Below are 22864 nucleotides of genomic sequence, written 5' to 3'. Positions count from 1 at the left end.
TTTGCACTGTGATCTTGACATCCACGCATCAGTGAAACTTGTGGGCGCAGGGAGGACAGCTTTTGAGAATGTCAGTTCCTCTTTCTATATTTATCTCGCTCCTGCTCCCCCCCCCCCCCAGCCCTCCATGCTTTGTCACTCTTTTATTTCATTTGCACACCACTCGTGCTGCATTTTGATGTTCGGTGTCGAGCTGTCAAAAGGCAGTTGAAGTGTCTTTGACAGACACTCGGTATCTGTTTCACTTCTGCTGCAGCAACTCCCAACGAGGCTCCGGAGTCTGTTTGTTCACTGCTGCTGTCCCTGATGTATTTGTGTTTCATGTCAGAAGTCCATTTTGCCTTTGAAGCAGTGAATCAAACCTAATGCTTAATACTGTATAACTTTAATAGCTGGGTTCCCACGACAGTGGCAATTTGCGAATGATATATCAGCTCTATATATGGTGGTATCACTTACCAATCAGGGACTTTACTCAGGGCCAGACTACTTTCCATAATCATTACCCACAGCAACCCTGGAGACATGGTTTCCTGGTAGCCTTCCTCATAATATACACCAAGTTTACTTTGCCGCATATAAAGACAGTGGTGCTTATTAATGCTTCAGCACCATGGAAAAGGAAAAGATAATGAGAGTGTGAAACTGAGAACTAAACGGGGAGAGAGTGGCTGCAAAAAGGGAATTGTGCGTTTGTGTGTCTCAGAGAAATCGAGAGGAAAGGAGAAAAACGAGAGGCAGAGAATCTCCTGAAGATCAGAAAAAAAGGGACACTGAGTGAAACAGAGGGTGGTCAGTCATTCAGTGTTTTACAGGATCGGATATCACATCTGCTGAGGATACATATCGATTGGCATTAACAAAAGACTAGCAAGCTCGACTCCATTAGCAGGCCAGTTGGTTGCACGTCTAAAACCCTTTTCCACTAGCAGTATTTTGTCTTTCCACATATTTTTGTGTGGATGTACATATGTGTATTTGGATGCCTAATCCAATATTTTCAATTTATTGCCAAGGCACAACTAGATCATGTGAAAGTTGTCACCAATAAGTTTCTTATTCTTTAATCTGATATTTTCTGATTTAAACCACAGTTTTGCTAGTTTAAACTGTATTTTATCCAGGCTTAATTCTTTCTTTTTATAAACTATCGTAAGTCTGAATCAATAATGTCATTTTGTCAGTGTGTGGTCATTAACAAAAGTTATGAGCAAAAAGTTTGAACACAAACATTAGCAAATGGTGTTGGAAACATGAATGTCTGTTTCATGGCGGTCCATCAGTAGGTGTTATTTCAGTTTGGACCAAAGTGATAGACCGACCAACCAGCAGACCTACACTGACATCTCTAGAACCAGGCCCCAGCATGGCGAAAAGTAACATTTTTGGTATGATAGGTATATTGACACTTGTGTGGACAACATTTGTACAATTCTTTAACTCTATATATAACATTAGTCACCTATTGGTCACTTACAATTCAATTTCAGGGGTCATCCAGTCCAGGCAACTGACAGATGCTCCACTTTATTTTATCGAAGTGAAGCTGTTGTAGCTTTGGAAAAAAATGTCAAATTAAAATGTATTTAAGTTTTCTCTAGTTGTATTTTCAAGTGTAGGGTTTTTGTTTTTGTTTTTGTTTTTTTAAATAAACACAAACAGGTAGAAAAACACTGTGCCACAGTGGCTTTTATAAACTAGGTGGGCTCCCTCTTTAAATGTATTTTGTTTCTATCATAATACCACAGTCATATGTACAGAGGGTTGTCAGTTTACTCGAAGACCACACATCTGAAATAATCTGCCCTCAGGACAGAGAGAACCCTCTCTGGGTACTCCCAAATTTGCCTGTTTTACTGCCTGTGTCTGCACTTTATGGGGTGAAAGTCCAAAAATATGTCATCGGTATGGTTGTCTGTAAATGCACAAACCACTCATTTGGTCTGCGGCTGCTCCAAAACAACATGAAGTTTAAAGCATAATGTTTGCATTCTAGGTGTTGCTTGCCTCTGCATTATATTGTATAGGTAGGTGTGTGTCGTATACATGAAATCACGTGCCCATACCACAGGGGAGCCCTTGTTTTCATTTACTGTAAACGAGAACAGCTTTGCATAATGTGAGCCTGACATGCTCGGGGGGCAGCCAGTAGCATACAGTTTACACGTTTATTACAGCATCAAAATTTTAAGCTTGATTTTACACCTTCGCAACTGTTGCACTTCCCATTTTGATCGCAAGCTTCAAAGTTAGTATCTTCCCTGTCGTTTCTTCCAGCTCTCTCTCGCGCCCAACCAGACTGTGTGTCTGCAGCTCGGTCCCGGCCTTGCTAATCGTTACGTCTGTGTAGAGCAACTTTCCTGTCAATCATCGGCACAGTGGCAGTCTTGTTCCCGGGCCTCTGGCCCCCCCTCAACCTTCCCGTCAGAACCCCTCAGTCTGAGGAACAGAGGACAAAGGGATGACGGATGGGTGAAGGTCCCTCGCAGGGAAGTACAGTAGAGAAGGTGTGTGCTGTAAAGGGTGACAATGAGCACATTCAGGCAGACACAATACAGTGCCTCGGCCAGCAAACCCAGCAGCCTGTGAGTACCCCAGCATCAGGCCAGTACAGTCCCCCTACAGCAGTCAGCCAGCAGCCACACGGAGCCAGGGGTAATCACCAAGTCCTGAACAACACCCCTATTGACTGGGAGCAAATAAAATAAGAGAGGAGACACAGAGCAGAGGAGGGAGAATATAGGGGGGGCAGCTGGAGCAGGAGAGGAGGCAAGTGGAGGAGAGAGGAAACCAGAATGAGAGAGCAAATGAGCAGGTGTATGGTAGAAGAGGCTGAACAGAAACAAAGAAAAAAACAGTAGCATCTTTTCGTCTTGACTCATCCCCTCAGCTGGCTGCGAGTCCCACCAGGCCACCACGTGTTGCCGGCCTGTAACGATCCATGTTCCCCTCCGCCTGCCTTCTGATCAGCAGTCCAGCCATCCACTCCTCTCGCTCTGTGTGTGCGCCGGCTCTTCTCTGTGCGAGTGTGTTTATTTTAGAGTGTGTGACTCACACTTCCTGTACTCTGCCAATGAGGCAAAGCTCTATGGAACAGCAGGACCTCCGTTCATTCTCAATTCTCTCTTTCTCTTTCTGTTTCTCTCCCTCGCTCTCTCTTGTGTTGCGCCGCTGATAGGCCTAGCCCGGGCTCTGCGTAATGCGGGGGCTTGCTTGAATGGATGCCACTCTGGAATACATTTACAGAGGCAGCACAGTGGCACTCTGGAAGGAACTGGAAGCGAGAGATGTTGATGTAGGCAGAGGGTTTGTCACTTAGTGGGGGAAGGATGTGTTTTGTGTTGTTTTTTTCTTCTCCCTCACCCACCACCACTGCAATAAGATGCTGATGAGGAGGTGAAAATTGCAAGGAATCGCCTCCAGGGTTCAGGGGAAAACCCCGTGCAAGACCTGTTTGTAATCCTACCTACGGGCTGCGTGCCAACGCCGTTGAATGTGTGCGAGCAGACGCGCCTGTCCTGAATCCGAATGTACGTGTTGCCGGTTGAGTTAACAATCAGAAACGTGACGACTGACAACTATTCCAATGGTTTCCAGGAGGATCGTGTCATTCTCTGAGATGTTACGGGAATATGGGTTTCTTCTTGCTACCGCATCTCTCTCATCCTCCCCTCACGTTTTTACAGTGGAAACATTCATTTAGTGTCTCTCCCTCTCTCTCCCCCCATCACTTTTTTTTTTGCCTCACCCCCAGCCTCTCTCTCTCTCTCTCTCTCTCTCTCCCTCTCTCAGCAACACACCCACTCAAACAGTCATATCCGCTCTCACTCTCTGGCTCTCCCTGCTTGTCTCACAGTGCCTGTGAAGCGTCTCTGAGGGGGAAGACCAGACTGCTCCGTCAGGTAATCTAAACTCTGTCTGTCTCTTTCTTTCTCTCTCTCTCTCTCTGTGCTCCCCCCTCCTCTCACTCTGTCTCTCTCTCTCTGTGTGTGTCTTCCTCTCATCTTCTGTCTTCCTCTCCCTTTTCCTGCTTCTCTCTACCTCCTTACTATCACTTTACTTGTCAGCTCTGGCAAATGAGTTCTTTATTCGGTGCAGCTGTTCCAGGTGTATTTTTTTTGTTCATCTGTCATTGAGCACTTTATAATGTAGCACCTTATCGCCCAGAGGAGTATTTTGTGACTTAAAGGATTCACGTTTAAGAGTCTTTATCACTGGATACCTGAGATATTATAGCATGCCAGGTTTGGACATCGTGATGCAAGGATTTAATTAAAAGTTGGAAAGAGTCTACTTTGTGGTTTCTACCGAACGCCCGCTTCGGACAAGGGATCCCTCCTCTGCTGGTCCTGCCTGAGGTTTCTCCCTTTTTAACTGAATGTACAGACATCGTGTGGGATTCATTCCTCGTCCGATTCGATGGTCTAAGGATAAAACTTCTCCCTCTGGGCCATATAATTAAAACAGACAAACTAAGTGACTACAAAAAGGTGATTTCCAATCCATGACTCGCAGATAATATGATGGGAAAACCCTGCAATCTGCAATGTGGTCCAAGCTGTGATCAGTTTCTTTTTTAATAGTTATATCACCAAAGGACACCACACTTGCCAGGGGATATTGTTCAAACTTTCAGTGCAACTCTCTCCTGCCGCTGAGGTGTGCATCCCACCGCCTCCGCCGTGGCACTCATGTTTGATTTAAAGGCCAGTATTGACCTGCAGTTCACTGGCTTGTGTTTAATCAAAGTGAACACCGCGACGCCTGTGAACTGCCAGTCTCATCAAAGCCCTGTGAAATCCTCCTCTTCGCCGTCTCGCCTCAGAGGTACCGCGATGCATCCTGCACAGAGCTGGGCGAGAGAGAGAGTGAGTGAGTGAGTGAGTGAGAGCTCTGGTATGTGGTGTTTTTTCAGACGGCGTCCTCCTTCGGTAGTGATATCCCCGGGTGAGTGTGACTCTTGGCTGTGGTGTCTGTCTTCGTTCTGTCTTCTCGGTTTCTTTTCCAGCCGTTTACTATCATACCAGACTCTTCTTGTTGAAGTTCTGTGATTGGCTAGCTTGACTTTATAGGATTTGAGGGCTGAGTGTGATTGGCAGCTGGCGGTTGAACAGGAAGGACTGTGATTTAACTTTCCATTTACCTTATACTTTGGGAATGCTGCAGAGCCTCAAATGCAGTATCAAATGTTGTAGTGCTTCTTTGAGATAATGAGTGTCTGAGCCGTCACAGACTGAACCGTATGTATTCGTCTGCTGCAATATAGGGCTGAAACATTAAAGGGGCACTGTGTAGTTTTGGAGAAGAACACAATGAACAATACTTATGAGGTGATAATACAAACTGAGATATATCATTTTTTCCATGTCTGAATAGACAAGCTGTTCTCAGAGGAAAATAAGGTCCTGGAACACTGTTTGAAGCTAGAAAGGTGGCAGGGTCCGCCACATAAAAGCAAAGTGAGTTTGAAACTGTGTTGTCCTTTAAGGACAGTTTGTTTAATCAGTTTAATCAGTCATGAAAAGGAACAGAGTTTGTTAATTTTGTTTGTTTAGGCATAATAAAAAATCTGTCAATCTGACATCTTCTTCTTCTCATTAATGTTTCCCCAAAACAACATAGTGCACCTTTAATCGAAATTGCAGCAACTGTCAAAGAGATTGCAATATCAGTGTTTTTGCTTATCCTTCAGCCCGACTGTAACATCGACCCATCGACACTCGGATGCCGTCAGATGTCAGGGGTCATGCCAGCTTGTCAATGCATGCGGTGGCCGAGCATTTCCCCTCTTCACTTCCTGCTGCCAGTGTGCGTATATAGTCAGAAAGGATGCTGGGAGATAAATTTAGACCTCCAGCTCCCTCTCCATCTGCCGTTGCTCAGAGTAGGCTGGTTTCCATGGGAACCTGCACCAGGCTACCGCCAGTAAGAGAGAAACGGAAGAGAGAGAGAGATGTGTGTGTGTTTATGTGTGTGTGTGTGTGTTTTGAGGTGGGTATGACAGCAGATTTTTTAAAAAGCACTTAAGAGGGTTTATCTGTTCTCAGGGCAGAAGGTAATGTAATGTTTAGCCCATATTTTCATCCGTCATTACCAGCTGCATGAATACGTCTGGGTATTGATGAGGAAATGAACACAAACTCTGCCGGCCGCGCTCTCCTGTGCATGATAATGAAGTTTCAACTGTAAAGCTGCTGCAAAGCTCCTGCACTGCTTATCGGGCAGAACTTGAGCTGAATGTTTGTTTTATGGGATTTAGAAGTGTAACCGCTGGACGTAACAGACGCAACAGAGGGTGATGGAAGGAGACAGTGTGTGTATGACAGCGTGTAGGCATGTGAGCGCGGGCTCGTCCGTGTGTCAGGGCTCCCTCGGGCACCTGCATCACTGCCTGTTTCTGCTGACAAAGCCCCTTTGCATTTACTCACATATTTGCACACATTCCTCAGTCATTCTCCTCTCTTCTCTCTTCTCTCTTCTCTCCGTGGACCGGTCGTTAATCACATTTTAGACACCAGAAACTGGTTCACACAACAAATCACTGCAATGAGGCTGTTCTGTGAGTGATCATACGATGGGAGCTGGGCTGGACGGTGGAGATAAAAATGTGGACAAACTGCTGCTAATATCGGCTTCGTGGTTTCGATCTGACACCTCCTATCTAGAGAACGTAACGCAGAATAACAGCTGCATCGGTGGCTTCCTGCTTGCACCTCTGCGCTAAAAATAGATCCCAGCGAAGAACGCCCTTGCCCCACCCTCATCAATAAGGTTAGACAAGCTTGCATAACCTGCTTGTTTAACCAGAGGTCTTTATCATTATGATACCTACTCTCACCTGAACAGAAACGATTGCTCTTTGTGTGCAGACTGTATGAGCTCATAGTGCAGTAAAGTGTTGCAAGTAATAGGCGCCGTTGATAACAAGTCATCTCTGTGGAATGAGGATGATGAGAAAGGAAACCCCCTCATCAAACAGCAGGAGGATCGGCTGACTCAAACCGGGGGAGGTCACCTCAGGCCGCTGCAGCTGATTAGCTGGTCGGAGTAGATTTAGATCTACTGCGTGTTAGTGGGTAATGCTCTGGGGAGTGTACACTGCATGTGCACTGTAGGGTGTGTGTGTGTGTGTGTGTGTGTGTGCGTGCATGATTGCATGCGTGCGTTACAGTTTAATGTAGGCTAGACCCTGGCTTTCCTCTCCCTCATCTTCCTGGCACGGCCCTGACTGTGTGTTTCCCCCGCTCAGAGCTGGCAGTCTAGACTGCCATGAATAATGTAAGCAACGCTCTCCCCAACCTTAAAACCTTCTAATCGCCCTGTTTAAGGGCTGCATCAACAGCTATGCCAGAGATCATTAAACTTACACTCTGATAACCAACTCTGTGAACAAAGACATTCATTACAGATTACAGGGAGGTAGAGGAAGACAATTTATTGTGCACGCTGGTTTTATTTTCTGTGCGGAAGTGACCAAAAATACTTTAAATCAAAAAAGGGTCTTGGTGCAAATAATACTTTGGAAATGTATTAGATTGAAATGTTAGTAATTTGTAATTCTATTCTAGTGTTTTCACAATATAGTAACAGAAATAACTTTGATACTATACCTTAAAAAACATTGACATTATACCATGTCCAATAACACAAGCAGAATTGACACAACATTGAGTGCATCAATTTTTATATTTTTGTTAAAAGATAAATATAATAATTGTGTACTGTTTGTTAAGAATGACGGCATCGGAGTTAAGCTACTTCTGGAGTACGTGAAGCAATTGAGGCACTTCAGTAGTAGTAGTAGCAACTCACTGTTGGATTGGAGAGGGAAAAGGGAGCTAGAACTGGTGTACAGATGAAAGAGTATTTAAGCTGTTTCAAATAATCAGAATTGATATGTACCAAAATGTCAATACTAACATTATTGTAAACATACTGATATCACCCAAATTATCATGTTTTAGGGATTTAATTGCCTCAGTACTGGTCTGACCTTAACCCGCCTTTATTGCTGATTTCCCACATCAAAGACATTAAGTGGTCAATCAGGATATCTTGGAGGGTGGGAGGCTGCAAATTCAGGGATGCACGCTGGGTGGGTTCTGTTAGTCGTAGCAAGTCTGGACCAACTGAGTGAACAACCAGTTTGTTTATTGTTGAATGTTATTAGGCTTGTTGTTGCACAGTATTTTTTCAAAAGTTTTAACTTGAGGACAAATGGGTCTTATTTGAGAATAAACAACATGATGTCATCACAATGTAAAGTCTATCGGTTCAACAGGAGCTAGAGAAAGGGGCCAGCGGGAGAAAAACTACTTAGAAGAGTCTGTGGACCACAAAACCGTGAAGTAAACCTGTAAGCTTGAGACTTTTTTTGGCAAATGAGTCAAGTAAGCAATTCTCATGGGACTAGATAGTAGGGCTGCAGCTATCGAATTATTTTATAATCGGGTATTCTACCAATTATCCCATCAATTAATCGAGTAATCTCTCTATAAAAGCAAGGAATCTCTGTCTGTCTGTCTGTCTGTGTGTGTGTGCCTCAAATATCTCTGCGGATCAGGATCAGACTGACCTGAGAGTTTCAACATGGCTGCTGCGTGGTTCAAGGGTGTGCAACGTTGCATTTGTTTGGACTGCAATGATACCGTGAATAAATTATTTCAGAAATGCTTTACAAATTCAGCGAGCATTGTCAATGGAGCCACCACAGTCACGTGCACACCAGAGCCAATCACTGCAGAGCCCACCGCGACCCCCCCACCTTAAGAAACAAGCAGATTTGTACCTGCAGCTGTGCCAGCTGGACCGGGATTTTGCCGGCGGTTCGGTCCCGTTCTGTACAGTGCATCTAAACTGACTGTTGTGTATTAATGAGACTAAAAGAGTCCGGACCGAGTCTGTTCGGGTCTGAGGAGATCCGGAGACGCGCAGACAACAAAGTGGAATCGGAATCTGTCGATGTTCGTGAGTAGCTAGCTGCTAGCCGCTAGCTCACCCACACGGCCCACCTCCCGAGGCGACAGACCGGACGCATCGGCACGTCCAAAACTGGACTTAGGGTAAATAATGTCCACCACGCTTTTTCGCGAACATTGCCGTAACGTTTGCTTTGTGTCTGGTGCAGGAAGAAACGGTAGAAACGGGCTTTTGTCACAAAAATGTCCAAGCAGCAAGTTTGGTTGTTGAGGAACAGGAAGTTGTGGGAGGGACGTAGGCGGATGAATGACAGGCAACGACGGTCGGTGTACAGACAGCGATATTGAGAATTGAGAGTTGAGAGATTTGTTACATTAGCGTGTTTGGAGTGTATAGTTAGTGTGTTATGTAGTGTTTGGTGTAGTGTGTTTAGTGTGTGGTGGAGTCGGTTTTTTGTTTAATGAGTCAAAACAATGAGGAGTGCTGAATGAGCATTGCCTGCATTTAAATGTAAATAGTTTCATATAACTTTGTACATTTTTAAAATGTATGCACATATTTAGCAAACAACAATTTATATTTGCATTATAAGTAATAAAAAAATGGTTTGTTAAACATATTTGTGGTTTTCACAGTAAAAAAATCTAACTTTTTCTACTCAGATTTCATGTTTTTTTTGTGATTTTAGGTCCATTGTGTTAATACAGTATGTCAAAATAAAAAAATAACTGTACAGTCACACATGTGAGGTTGTGCTGAAAATAATGACACCAAGTAAATAGTTTTTAAGGTGAAATATAATGGCAAAATCAAAAATAGTCAAAAACAGCCAATTATACCCTGGAATGTCGGATTTCACAACAAACCTAAATATCCCTGACGTCCCACCTTCAAACACAGCCTCATCTGGCCATCCATGAAAAAGCTACTTAACCTCCCACTTTTCTATAGGAATACATTTTTCGTACGGGCACTGCACTAGTCTAATAAAAAATAATTTTGCATTATTAAATAATACCAAATAATGCATAACGAAAATGACCAAACAATTGGCTTTTATTCCTGAAAAAACATACAGACATTTATTCCAAATTGCTGCTGTCATGTGCTGAAAAAAAAAATTGCATGAGGGAGAGTGAGAGAGATGAGATGGGTGTGTGTGTGTGTGTGTGTGTGTGTGGAAAGGAGTTATTTGGTGTAGGCTACTACTCTCTTGCAGTTTAACACAAATTAGTTTCCACATCTTAACATGATATCTAGTCATACCGACATCAAGCTACAGCCTCTACAAATATCATACGTTCTAACTAGCGATGGTAGGCTACGTTAAATTAGCTAACATCAATGTTGTCAGCGACGCTTGGTGAGCTGGTGTTAACAACTGCACTTTGTTATCTTCTTTTGTAAGTGTGAAATGATCCCAAACTTTGAAAATTCTCAGACTTTTACAGGCGGTTTCTTGGCTCTCCGCCATCGCGCCAACTCAATTCTGAACGTAGTGTGTGTCCGCAATAATAGTCCGTGTGGAAAAATGATCCCTGAGCTAAGAAGGCCACATAATGCAGGTGATAGGAATTAAACGAAGCCTGGAGGGAGAGGTTTTTCTCGACCATTTTTTGTAATCGAATTATTCGAGTTACTCGAGTAATCGTTTCAGCTCGACTAGATAGACAACATTTTTGTGTCGGGTATCTAGTTCTATTATAAATCAATGGCAAGTTCAAGCTATGATTAAGTTTTTTTGTAACGAATAGAAAATACTCAAAAGTAACTCAATTTGGTTGAAATACTGTCCATCTTTGACAGCCTTGTTGTCCGCTACTATTTTCTTGTGTCTAAAGTTCAGGTGTTTGAAGATCAACACTCTCTTTTGATCTAACTCATTTACATGTAACTCTGGAGGGTTAATGTATCTCTCTCAGCTCAAGTGCAGAAAAAGTTTTAGTTGCCACCACAAACTAAAGTCTTCCTGTTCCGCTGAAAAGGTGGAAAAGATGAAAACAGAGAATTTTAATGGTGTTGATTCGGTTTGTTGTGCTGCCTAATTGCTGTATGTTGATACTAAACGTGCGCTGTAATCAAAGCGTTGGTCTGCTTGGAGAAACGCTCCCTAAACAGATGATCGGCCCTCAGCAGATGCGGGGGAACGTGGAGCCGAGAATCTGTCAAGTTGTTTCCAAGAGGTAGACTGATTCTCTTTCCACACTGTAAACTGGCTCTAATGAAGGCTGACTGTGCAGAGTGTTTTTTTAGACGCACAGAGAGAGCAAAAGTGTGGCTCATTAAAAAGAAGAAAAAAAAACGAAGAAAAAAAAACTGTCAGTGCTGCCTTGCCACCACTGGCACCTTAAGCTGCAGTCTTCTGCTGTTTATTCAGCCACTGGGTCACTGATTCAGTTTTTCTCTTTTCTCCACCTCTTCATCTTGCACTCGTTCTTACTCCTACTTCATGTGCACATTTCTGATATCATAGAACATCTATGCCTTTTCTGCCTTTCAACTCTTTTCGGTTCCTAGATCTGCCCCACCCCTCTCCCTTGTTATCTCATCTCCTGGCATGTTCTTAGCTGTCAGAGGTGGTGCACGCTGTCTGCACCATCACAGAGATCTACAGCTGTGCGGTGAGCACACACACGGCATCCTCCTTCACTGAGCTCTGATCTCTAGACTCTGACAGAGTCAGGGGGGGGGGGGGTTGCAAGTAGCGTCGACGATGATTGATACTCACAATGAGCCTGTGCTGGGACTGTCAGCAGTTTGGCTTGGCTGCTCAGTGAAAATGTTATGATTGGCTCCATCCATTCCCAGAATGTGTTTTGATTGGCTGCGATACAAGAATCCCACGTCTCAAGTTGAGACAGAGTGCAGGGTTTGTAGTAATTGGGGAATATTACAGAACATACATCTTGATAAAAGAGGAGATTTCATTGTGCCCTCAAGTCTCCATGATCAGCTACACTTGGCTTCTCATAAATGCAGCTCTGTGGCAGTGTGTGTGAGCGGGAAATATTACAATAGATCTGTCTTGATAAAAGTTCTCACAGCACCCTTTCACAACTGGCTTCATAACAGGCAACCCCTCATAAACACTGCACCCTGGTGGCAGTGAGTGTGAGGGGCGAACGCTGAAACCCAGTTGCTGTCAAATCTCTTTATCCGCAAGAAAACAGCACCCCTCCATTTACCCCCTTAGCTTTAGTGCCAGATCAGATAAGCATAGGTTGTATTTCCAACATTTGTTTTGACTCGTTGCCCTGACACTGTGGTCTCCTCTGTTGTTGCCTGTTCAGTGCATGTTGCCTTGCTGGCCCCGGGCTGCTCTGACTCCTGCAGCATAAGCCAGTCACGGGTTGGATATGAATCAAATATTTATGTTGTATTTACATTTAAAAAGATAAACTAGTGTGGAGGTTCACATACTAAAGCCTGTGTGCCTTTTTAAATTGGTACATGAAGAGTACAGCTTGACCTAATAGTTCTTAATAGATTTACAGTAGGTGCGCCTCTCTCTCTTGAATGACTGCACACTATATGCTTAATAAGAGTTGAAGCCAGGACAGATGAGAGCAATAACATGTCACTGATGCAATTACCTCACTAATGTTCTCATTACAACCCTGCCTACACCAGGAAATGTAACCCTATTCGTCATAGTATGATACATGGGACAATTTTTTAAGAGGGATAATAGGACACTAATGATTTTGGCCTTCAGCTCTACAAACATAACTCTTTTTCCAGACAGTGTGGCAGGCTTTTTGGAGACAAGTCTTCCTCACAAAGTCATATGTGTGTTGCTGTATCTGTATTTTATCCTAGCAGGACCTTCCTTTATCATCCCTTTTGCTTTACTGTAGCTCTCTCTGACAAAACTTTTTTTTAAGAGACTCTAATACATGTATTTATGTGTTTTTGCTTCTGTAACTCTTTTTTTCTGTGTTTCTTTAGACCCATTCAGAAGTCTGAGCAGTCAACATTCTTTACGACAACAAAGGAGATGCAGAGAAGACCTTGGAAGGGCTGTTAAGATGGCTGAGGCTGGACAGAGGCAGAGCTGCATCATTCAAGGATATGATCTATGTTTACCTGCATCCATGCAGCTCCAGGGCACCTTTTAATGATGCCTCATTTGGTCCTCTTGAATAACTTTTGGCCCACACTGAAAAAGGCCTTCTGTTGTGACTTACAGCTTAGTCTGTCGATGTTCCCCTGCCTCTGACCTCTCTGCTGCCATGCGATTAGCCCCATGAGGCTCCGAGAGCCCTTCCTTGTCTGTCTTTGAGGCCTCCTCCCCACTCTATGGAGGCTGAGCCCAGCCGTCCGCCTGATGAGGAGCGCTCTGGAAGGCAAGAGCAACAGCATGTAACGGCTGAATCCTCGCTAGGATCTTGTCCACCTCAGCAGCCCCAGCAGCCTCCTAATCCTCGTCCCGTACACAGAGCTTTGGGCCGCCTGCAAAATCGCCAACCCAGACGCACTGACCTTCTGCTTCGGTTACAGCAGCAGCAAGCAGTAGCATGGCAGCATTCAGAAACCCAAGGTTCCTCAGGAGGCAGCTTCTATTCTCCAGCTTCCTCATCAACCTCATCTCTTCCCTCTACTTCCTCCACCCGGGGTGAGCATGGTCAGGGGGCCCCATCTCAGTCCAGCCAAGAGGGCCTAGAAGGAGTCAGCTCACCCAGAAAAGGGGAGAAGAAACCCCCAAAACCAGGGAAATATGTGTGCTCTTACTGTGGCCGTCCATGTGCCAAGCCAAGTGTTCTTCAGAAACACATTCGTTCACATACAGGAGAAAGACCTTACCCTTGTGCCCCCTGTGGCTTTTCATTCAAGACCAAGAGCAACCTTTATAAGCACCGCAAGTCCCATGCCCATCGCATTAAAGCAGGCCTGGCGTCCAGTCGGGATGAGCAGAGTTTGAGTGGACCAGAAGGCAGCGGCGTTGGAGAAGACCCAGAGGAGCACACAGAAGGAGAAAGCACTGAGTCTGAAGAAGAGACGGGCCAACACAGAAAATCTAAGGAGATGTTGGGCCAGCAGAAGAAAGGTGGCAAGGAGCTGCTTGGAAGCTCGGAGGAGAGCCAGAGGCCTGAAGACTCCCAGGCTGTCAAGCAAAGGCTGGCACTAAGGCTTAGTGAAAGGAAACGTGGCCCAATGGCTTCCCCAGATGACCCACCTTCCTCCCTCTCCTCCACCTCTTCTTCTTCCCTAGGGCCCGGCAGTAAGGGAAGCACAGAGTCTGGCTACTTCTCCGGATCAGGCAGTACTGACATGTCCCAAGTTAGCCCCCCCAGTGCCAGTGCCAAAACCTACGCAGAAATTATTCTAGGGAAATATGGAAGGCTGGGAGGGCAGCAGCGCAGTCCCCATCAGCAGCAGCCTCATTCTTCACTTTCCTCATCCTCAGGAACAGAGGACAAGGGCATTCCCTTTGCTGTACCCAAAACCCAAGTAATAGAGCACATCACCAAGCTTATCACTATCAATGAAGCAGTAGTAGACACCAGTGAGATTGACAGTGTAAAGCCCAGACGCTCCTCTCTGTCCAGGAAGAGCAGCATGGAGTCCCCTAAATTTACCGCCCCTAAAGATCCCTACGCATTTGATCCCAAAGGAGAAGTCCCTGGCCCCAGTGGTTTGAGGCACCTCCACAATCCTGAGGCAGATCCAGCAGGTACTCAGGAACTGTCAGCAGTGCCTCTGCTTAGAAGTCACTCAATGCCATCATCTACCAGCCCAGGAGAGCCCTCCACCTCTAGCACCATGTCTCCAAGAGGTTACCGTCTCTGCCAGTCATTCGATGAGCAGCAAGCAGTGGTAGCAGAGATGAGGGTTGGCCATGCCCAGCGTATGCTGAAGCGCCAACCTGCCATAGAGGTCCCACTGGGAGCTGAGCAACTGCTGGAGGAGGCGGTACCCTCCTCTTCGTCCTCCGCCAGAGGCACAGAACTAGCTAGGCAGCCCCAGCAACAACAAAAACAAAGGACTCAGAGCCTGTTCGAATGTGAAGTCTGTGGTGCCCATTTCCAACATAGTGAAGGCTACGAGACCCACAAAGGCACATGTCTTGGGCAGAAAACACTAGAACAAGAGAGCAGGCATGCGAGTAAAACATGCAGGGAGGATCGCCCCCCAATGATGATGCACTATAAGTTCCGAGCATTGGCCATGGCTGTTAGAAAGAGGAGGAAAGAGGAAAGTCTGGAGGAGGATCCTCCAAGCCCTGGATCTGTAGCCATGTCAGGCAGCTCTGCAGGCCTCATTCCTTTGCCAAGCAGACCAGAGCACAGCCAGGCCCTCTCAGGTTTGTTTATTTATCCCCACAGTAGCAGATAAATTAATACCAAAATCATCCTGTGTAGGACTGCAGCTAACGACTGTTTTCATTGTTGGTTAATCTGCCTATTGTTTTCACAATCAATCTAGTAATCAGTTTGTCTGTAAAATTACATTAAAAAATGTTTAAAAAAAAAGTTTATCTCGGAGCCAAATGTGATTTCTTCACATTGCTTCTTTTGTCCAACCAACTGTCCAAAACCCAAAGAGTCTTCATTTACATAAAAATGCAAATCCTCACATTTGGAAGCATGAACTTGCAAATGTTGGGCAATTTTGCTTTTATAAATGACTGAAAAGAATAATCGATCATCACAAATAATTTTCTTTCTTTATTCTTGCAGCTCTAAATTTTCATTCATATCTTTTAATACCTTTTTAACAAGTGAGTAAATGTAAACAGCCAAAGAAAACATATGCATGTACAAGAAAATATATGTATACATTAGAAAAAAATACTTATGTTGCCCTGACTACAGATAAGGGAATGAAATGAAGAGGCAGTTCTGGGTCCTCATTTAAAAGCAGTATACCCCTATAATATGATGGGAGCCAATGTGTTGTTTCTTCTGCTTGCTTTTAGGTGTTTCTTTACGGACTGAGCCAAAACAACAGCAGCAGCAGGACAGGAAGGGTGTGTCTGTCATCCAACACACAAGCTCTTTTGAGAAGCAGGAGAGTCTGTCCATGGAAAGTCAAGAACCAGACCTCAGAGAGACTCAGCAAACACAACAACTCGAGCCAAAACCATCACCCTCTACATCTCGCCTCATCCGCCAGCCAAACATCCAAGTGCCAGAGATCCTTGTTACTGTGGAGCCTGATGCCGACATGCCATCTGTGTCACCGCCAGTGACAACATCCTCATCCAAGGTGCATTATTATTTAAAGAAGCATTGATGCTTGATTGTTTTAAGGGTGTTACCCTCTTTGATTTAAATTATTTTTCTACTTCAACATCCTGAAAAACTGTTTGTGCAGGTGAGCAGTCAATTTCCCTTTATATTACACTGAATGGTAAATAAATGAACTGCTTATGTATCCTAGGAGGCAGAGAGAGTGGAGGAGTTCCAGTGGCCTCAGCGTAGCCAGACTTTGGCCCAGCTCCCTGCAGAGAAGCTGCCACCAAAGAAGAAGAGACTCCGCCTGGTAGAAGCAGCCCAGTCCTCTGGGGAGTCTAGCTTTGAGTCTGTGTCTCTGCCTCGCAGCCCAAGTCAAGAGAGCAACATTTCCCACACTTCAAGCCTTTCTGCTTCTTTTGAGGACACAGCAAGACTAGAGTCTGCTGCCTGGGCCTCTAGTAGCCAAAGCTCCCAGATGTTGATGGTGCCATCCACTTCCCACCAACACCATCAAAGCCACAAGGAGATGAGGCGCTCAGCTTCAGAGCAGGCCCCAACAAGCCCCCAACAAGCAGAGCAGATCTCAGAGGCCAGAAGTAAGTCATTTGACTATGGGTCCCTGTCACCTCAGCAGTCTGCATCCTCCTGGAAAGAAAGGAGAAAGTGTCTCCTTGTGAAGCATGCCACATTAGGGGAACCTGAGCAGGAGGAGGGTGCCAGCATGACTCAGTTGTCCAGAGCAGACAGTCCAAAGCCTGGGCCTTCCCGTGCCATCCAGTCTCCTCTCTACTCAACTGAGAAAAGCTCCCGGTTCAGCCTAGATACCGCAGGGAAAGCCTTGCAGCTGTTCCAGCCACAAATCTTTCCGCGCTCTCAGGATGTGCTCCCTTTTCAACCCAGAGGCCAGCAAACATTTTCCCCAGGATCACTGTCGCAGCTTCTCCCCGTCACCACAGCCTTCTCTGAAGTACTCTCCACCCAAATAATACACAGAGCCTTCTTACATTCACAGACAAGACCTCCACCTATACAGATACACCCAGCACAGATCCACATGGCAGAAAGGTTGGGCATACCACTACCGCAGCTACCTGCTCTAGTTCCTCTCCAGTTCACCTCCAGGACGAGAGATGGTCAAACTCTGTACTTGCCTTTCCCTCCACGACTTACTGCACATGTTTCGTCCCCTCCGACTACAGAGAGCAGACCCACCATCTCTTCTGCCCTTACCCATCAATCTCTTGTAAGAATCTCCTACCACCACCCACGACCAGTCATCGCCACATGCGTGGCACAGCTTACACCAGTTGTGTCCCTTGTGGTGCCTGTGAGGCTCCAGACCCATATACCTACCTATGCCAGTGCCATGTATACTACCCTGTCCCAGATCCTGGCCTCCACTCACTCACAGGAACCCATTTCTTGCACAGCAATGGTCATCATGGGCCAGGTGGAACGGGATAAGCTGCAGAGATCCTATTTGAAGGTCCCCTCCACCGATTTTAAGAGCCTTCTTCCCCTTACTCTACCCACAGAGCTGGCCTCAGGATCTGGGGAGGGATACGGTCCATTGGGGGCTGGAGGAAGTAAACGCATGCTTTCTCCTGCAGCCAGTCTGGAGCTCAGCACTGAGGCCCAACGTCACCAGAAAAGGGTCAAAGAGGAAGGGGAAGGGGAGCACACGGCTAGAGAGGAGGAGAAGGGGGTCATAGAACAGAAGGTAAGACCGGAAGAAGAAAGTAAAAACACGGGGAGAAAACTGGAAGAAGGAGAGAAGAAACAGCTACAGATGGGGGAGGTGACAACTGTTAAGGTGGAGGAGGAACAGGAGCAAGATCCAGGGAAGCATGATAGTGAGGAAAAGGAGGAGGAGGAGTCATCTGAGAAAACAAGTAAAAAAACGGAGGCACCGCCAGTAGTCCAACAAGGGGTAGAAAGCACCACTTCATACCCCAGCCTCCACACCTCCACCTCAGTCAACTGGTGCTACCTGAACTATGTTAAGCCCAATCCGTCTGCCCTGAGGGAACCTTGCACCTCAGTTTATTCTACCTGGAGCGTCAGTGCCCACAACCCCAACTTACCAGGCGTCAGCACTAAGGTGGCGTTGTCCCTACTGTGCTCAAAACAGAAGCATAGCTCAGAGACATATACCATGGCCATGGCCCCATCCCCAGCAACAAGCAAACCGGCCCCTAGCAGTAGCAGGACCCCACGTGTGTCAGAGGTAAACATAACCAAAATGTACACTCACTGTGTATATAAATTAATGTGGAGACCATGAACTTCTGTAGAATATGAAATGTTGTCTTTTTTAACTAGTCTCGATGTTTTACTCATGAACCCAGCATTAATGTTTTAATGAGAAACATTTCAAACATCAAAGTCTGTTAACAGGTCTGAGGAAGTACTACTGCATATGTGAAAGTTGTATAAGCCTTAAGTGTCTCCAAAGGGAGCTGTGCAAAATCTGATAAACTGCCTCAGGTGATATAACCTGCAGCTATTGAGACTCAAAACTACATGTTTCAAAAATGAACCAAAACTGGGGCAGTGGAGTTGGAAAGAAGTGAAATGACCAGGCTTCCGTAGCCTGCTCCTCAGCTAACTGGTTACATTAGCCACTGCTAGCTAACAAGAAAGAATTAATGGAATAAAAATGACAATATCTTTGGTACTGCTGCATCAAACTGTCTATCATGAATCTGACAGGAGTACAGCACTGACTTGATTGGGTACTCTTAACAATTAAAGTTAGCACTTCATTTTAAGTTGTTTTGAAATTTCCTATGTGTTTTGAGTGTAGGTACATGCCACCCCACCCAGCACCTTCATTCAAGTAAAGGATCAGCAGCAACATGAAAAGGAGGACACTAAAGAGATGAGAGAAGAGGAAGCGCCTTCCACCTCCAAACAGAGCGAGGCTTCTCGTGTTCGCATCTTTGAAGGCGGGTAAGAACTACAAGAGTGACTGTTAAAATGCACATCTTTTAATTCAAAAATCAATATTTGCAAATAATGCCGGTGCCTCATTACACAAGTAATGTGTTGTTCTGTCACAAACCAACGCCCGCTGACAGCGAAAACAGAGACTATGGAGTGCTGACTGGAGTGCACATAGAGAATTACAGTAACAGATGGGAGCCAATGGAACCCGCAGGGACTTCATTTGTACCTGCAGCCAAGCTTTTTCCTCTTGCTGCTGGCATGAGTGTCTGTGTTTTTAGAAGTGTTAATTTGGAAAGTGTGCGTATGTGTGTGTTCGTCGAGGGGGGAAAAGGTTGTCTAACTCCACTGTTAGACTCTCATTAATACCTGTTTTTATAGTTACATAACACACTGAAAAGACACAGGGGAACAATATGAGGCAATCTGCAAGCAATCATCAGTACTGATTGTATGCAGTGTGTGCAACTGTTTGTCTTCAAACCTGTCTGCATTTGTACACTTAACTGCATTCACATATTTACATATTTGTGCTTTCTATAAATGTCCGAGTGATTGTTTCCAGGGCAGCCTCTCATCTTTCAGTTTAATGTGTTCAGAGCTCAAAGTTTCCCCATGCAATTGCTGATTCTGTGCAGATCTATTTACATTGAAGCTGTGGCACAGATAGATATGGATAAAAGAGGTAGATGGGAAAAACTCCACTTTGTAAGTCCCCACAATGTGGGCTAGGGTTTCAGTGTTGGGTTTGACTTTGGAAAGTAGTGTTTATAGTTATGATAAGGGTAGGTCTCCAAAAAATAAGTGTCTAATGTCGCCAGAAGTGATGCAAACACAATAGTGTGTGTGTGCATGTGTGTGTATTTGTGTTTAAACATGTATTACCCACATTAAGGGGACATCTATTTACACACCGCGCTTTGGGGCACCATCTTCCCTATGGGGACAAAATGTAAATCATTAATTAAAGGGTGAAGACTTGGTTTACGGTTAGGGTAAGGCAAACGGAAGTTATGGTTTTGTAAGCATAGGTCTCTTGGAAATGAACATAAGTTATGTAGTATGTAGTACTTGATGTCTCCAAAAGTGATGGAAACATGACATTGTGTGTGTGGTGTGTGTCAACACTTGCACATTAAGTCCTGTGTTTTGTGAAAATGTGCACACAGATTGAGTGTGAAGGAGTTGTCTGCTTAACAGTAGATAAGGCAGTAATTACCAGTCTTTATCATTTGCAGCCCCCCATTACATTTAGGAAGTCTCCATTTTCATACATAAACAGCCTACAGTCTTCACTCTTCATCATACCACCCTCCTCCTTCTGTTCATGCTGCCTGTGCCACTCTGGCAGCTCTTGCAGTTTTACTCACCAATGTTTTATTTTCTCTTCATTCTCTAGCGTCCTCTCTGTGTGTACCTGCACCTCTTGATGTCCTGTTGTATTTTCTCTGTGCATGCAAATAAGCACTGCTACTCTTGAACACAGCAGAATGTGTTGTACCCTGACTCATTATTCCTGTCTCCCTTTTGTCAACACATTGAAATCACAACTGTCTGCCACTCATTTTATTGCAGAGAACAAGCAACACTGTTTTTATGAAAATGCATCGTGCAGCTTTGTTTATGTTCCACTGGCCTGCATGATTTCATCTGGATCCAATTTCAGAAATCCCTTTAAGAAAGAGGGGTGCAGGGGTCTCCAGAGTTTATTACATTCACACAGCTAAAGAAACAGATATTGGATCAAGGCAGCTTTTTTCCCCTCAATAACATGTCTTAGCAAATAAGAAAGCATGGCTATTCCTTCTTGGTGGCAGAAAAGTCAGTGGAACAACAGCTTTAATCCCTCTTAGTGAACACAAGCTGAACCGTCTCCTTCTGCATTCTGTTAAAACATGCAGATTGATTTTCATAGTGTACATCTTAGTGGTAGCAACACTGCAGATTTTTCATAATGCTTTAAACATACTGGTGAAATGACATAGCCATTCCCGAGCACTCCTTTCTGGTTGAATAATGATCAAAATGTGTTTCAGTACCCTGCATCACTGCCTTTTACTGCTATTCAGTTGTTGCTGCATTGATATTCAATGACTTTATCAATCAGTCACACAATGTTTGAAAGCGGCATTCTCTCCACCAATCTGCCATGGCAGCCAGGAAGCCACAGTACAAGCAGGGGCAGACTGCCGGTTGAGTTTAGCGAGAGACGGGTTTCTGATTTAATGTTCGATGTGTGAAGTGCAACTTCTGCCTTGTTTTTACTGAGATGCGGGTGGATATTTTTAGAAGTGGCAACAAATACATGCCAGTAAACAGTAGCCAGCTCCTGAATGAATACAACATAATGCCACTGTTGAGACTATTTTACATTTGTGTAACAATTTGTTATGATTTGCTGTTGCCGGTTCTGTTATACAACTGGAAGCATTCATAGCCCGGGTTCTTGTAGATGTGGCGCATATCCTGTAATTAAACACAGTCAGCACACATTGGATATTTACAATTCAGAATGGTTTGTGCATCTCTTCATGAGTAGTGAAAGCAGATGGAGTTTTGCATAGAGGACAATTTATTCAGATTTTAAATGTCTGCGGTCCGCTGTGTCCACGAATAGCCGTTTGGTAAACACTGAGATTGTGTATAAACAATGTTTTTATAGACTAGACCTAAAAATGTTGCTTGATTTTTATATATAGTGTCTATTTTAGGTTGTGGGCCATAGCCAGGCTTCCCTTCCCTCTCCTTAGTTGCTGCTGTTGTTGGCTGGGCCACCCGGTCACAGCAGAATAGCTGGTATTCTCTGTGTGCCCAGGGTGTAGTGGAGGGAACAGCCAAGGGACTCAGTGCTGCCGGGGTTTTGGTGGGGCTTCCCTGACCCGCCTCCATAAAGAAAGCCTTGTTTCCCAGTTTCTCTTCCTAGTGTGTGTGTGTGTGTGTGTGTGTGTGTGTGTATTTGTGCTACACATAAACCCACATCCACATTTATTATCATTATTAAAGGTGCACATATCAATATTTTATGAGAACAGTGGGTCACATGACTGTGTTATTTAAAACGTAAACAAGCAAGCTGAACTTTATTTTATATGGCACATGTTATTACAGGTGGAAACACAAAGGATGAGCTACAGTGGAAGTTGCATCGATAAAAACAATGTATAAAACATTAGAGATAAGGAGACACAATAAAAATAAACATAAAGAATACATGTGCATTATAAACCATTCAACAACATAAAATAATGACTATCAACCGATTGGGAAAATAAATAACACAAACAAACAGTAATACAATTTCAGAAATTTCGAATTAAGTTCAATAATAAAAATAATTAAACACATAAGCTAAATCAATAAAGGAACCCATCATACAAATAAAGTAGGATAAAATTATAAAATAATGGTAAACCATCAGACCAGATGATTATGTTGGAGCACACCTAATATAACCAGGTAAGATGCTCTACAAGTGCTTGCTTGTTGTGACAAAGCTGAAGAGAATTATCACTCAATTCAGCTTCAGGGCATTTAGCATCTTTTAGCAGATTATTTGGGCTTTTCATCTGGCAAATTTCACTGTCATCAACCTTCTTTCCAGCAAATGCACCCACTGTGTGCTTCATGCAGTGCGCCAAATGATAGACAGGCCAAGTAAAAAACAAGCTGTTGAACATTATCAGCTAAAGTGCCAGATACATCCACAAGAGTTGGTGGAGATCAAATAAAGTGAAAAGTATTCTACTTTTCACTTTATTTGGACTGAATACCAACAGGTTGCCAAAAACACACCTTCACAAGAGTGAAATGTGTCACTCTAG

At 44.5% G+C, this 22864-nt stretch overlaps 1 protein-coding gene across 5 annotated transcripts in view; it reads left to right on the top strand.

Annotated features, from left to right (window-relative positions):
- hivep3b (HIVEP zinc finger 3b) overlaps positions 1–22864 on the top strand; it is a 46783-nt gene that overhangs the window by 19997 nt on the left and 3922 nt on the right. The window contains exons 2-6 of one of the 5 annotated variants that reach the window (XM_030393705.1): positions 3857–3902; positions 12868–15223; positions 15839–16128; positions 16303–18324; positions 18904–19049. In XM_030393705.1, coding sequence (XP_030249565.1) covers positions 13219–15223; positions 15839–16128; positions 16303–18324; positions 18904–19049 — 4463 coding nt within the window. In that variant the 5' untranslated portion in view covers positions 3857–3902; positions 12868–13218. Of the gene's footprint in view, positions 1–3547; positions 3903–3960; positions 4948–4981; positions 6056–12867; positions 15224–15838; positions 16129–16302; positions 18325–18903; positions 19050–22864 lie in introns of those variants that run through there. The other 4 variants (XM_030393704.1, XM_030393707.1, XM_030393708.1 and 1 more) reach the window with 4 other exon arrangements.

The sequence above is a fragment of the Sparus aurata genome, chromosome 17 (assembly GCF_900880675.1).
Source record: "Sparus aurata chromosome 17, fSpaAur1.1, whole genome shotgun sequence".
In the NCBI taxonomy this organism is placed as follows: domain Eukaryota; kingdom Metazoa; phylum Chordata; class Actinopteri; order Spariformes; family Sparidae; genus Sparus; species Sparus aurata.
The sequence above is the reverse complement of the archived record's forward strand: the minus strand, read 5'-3'. Positions and strand labels throughout refer to the sequence as shown.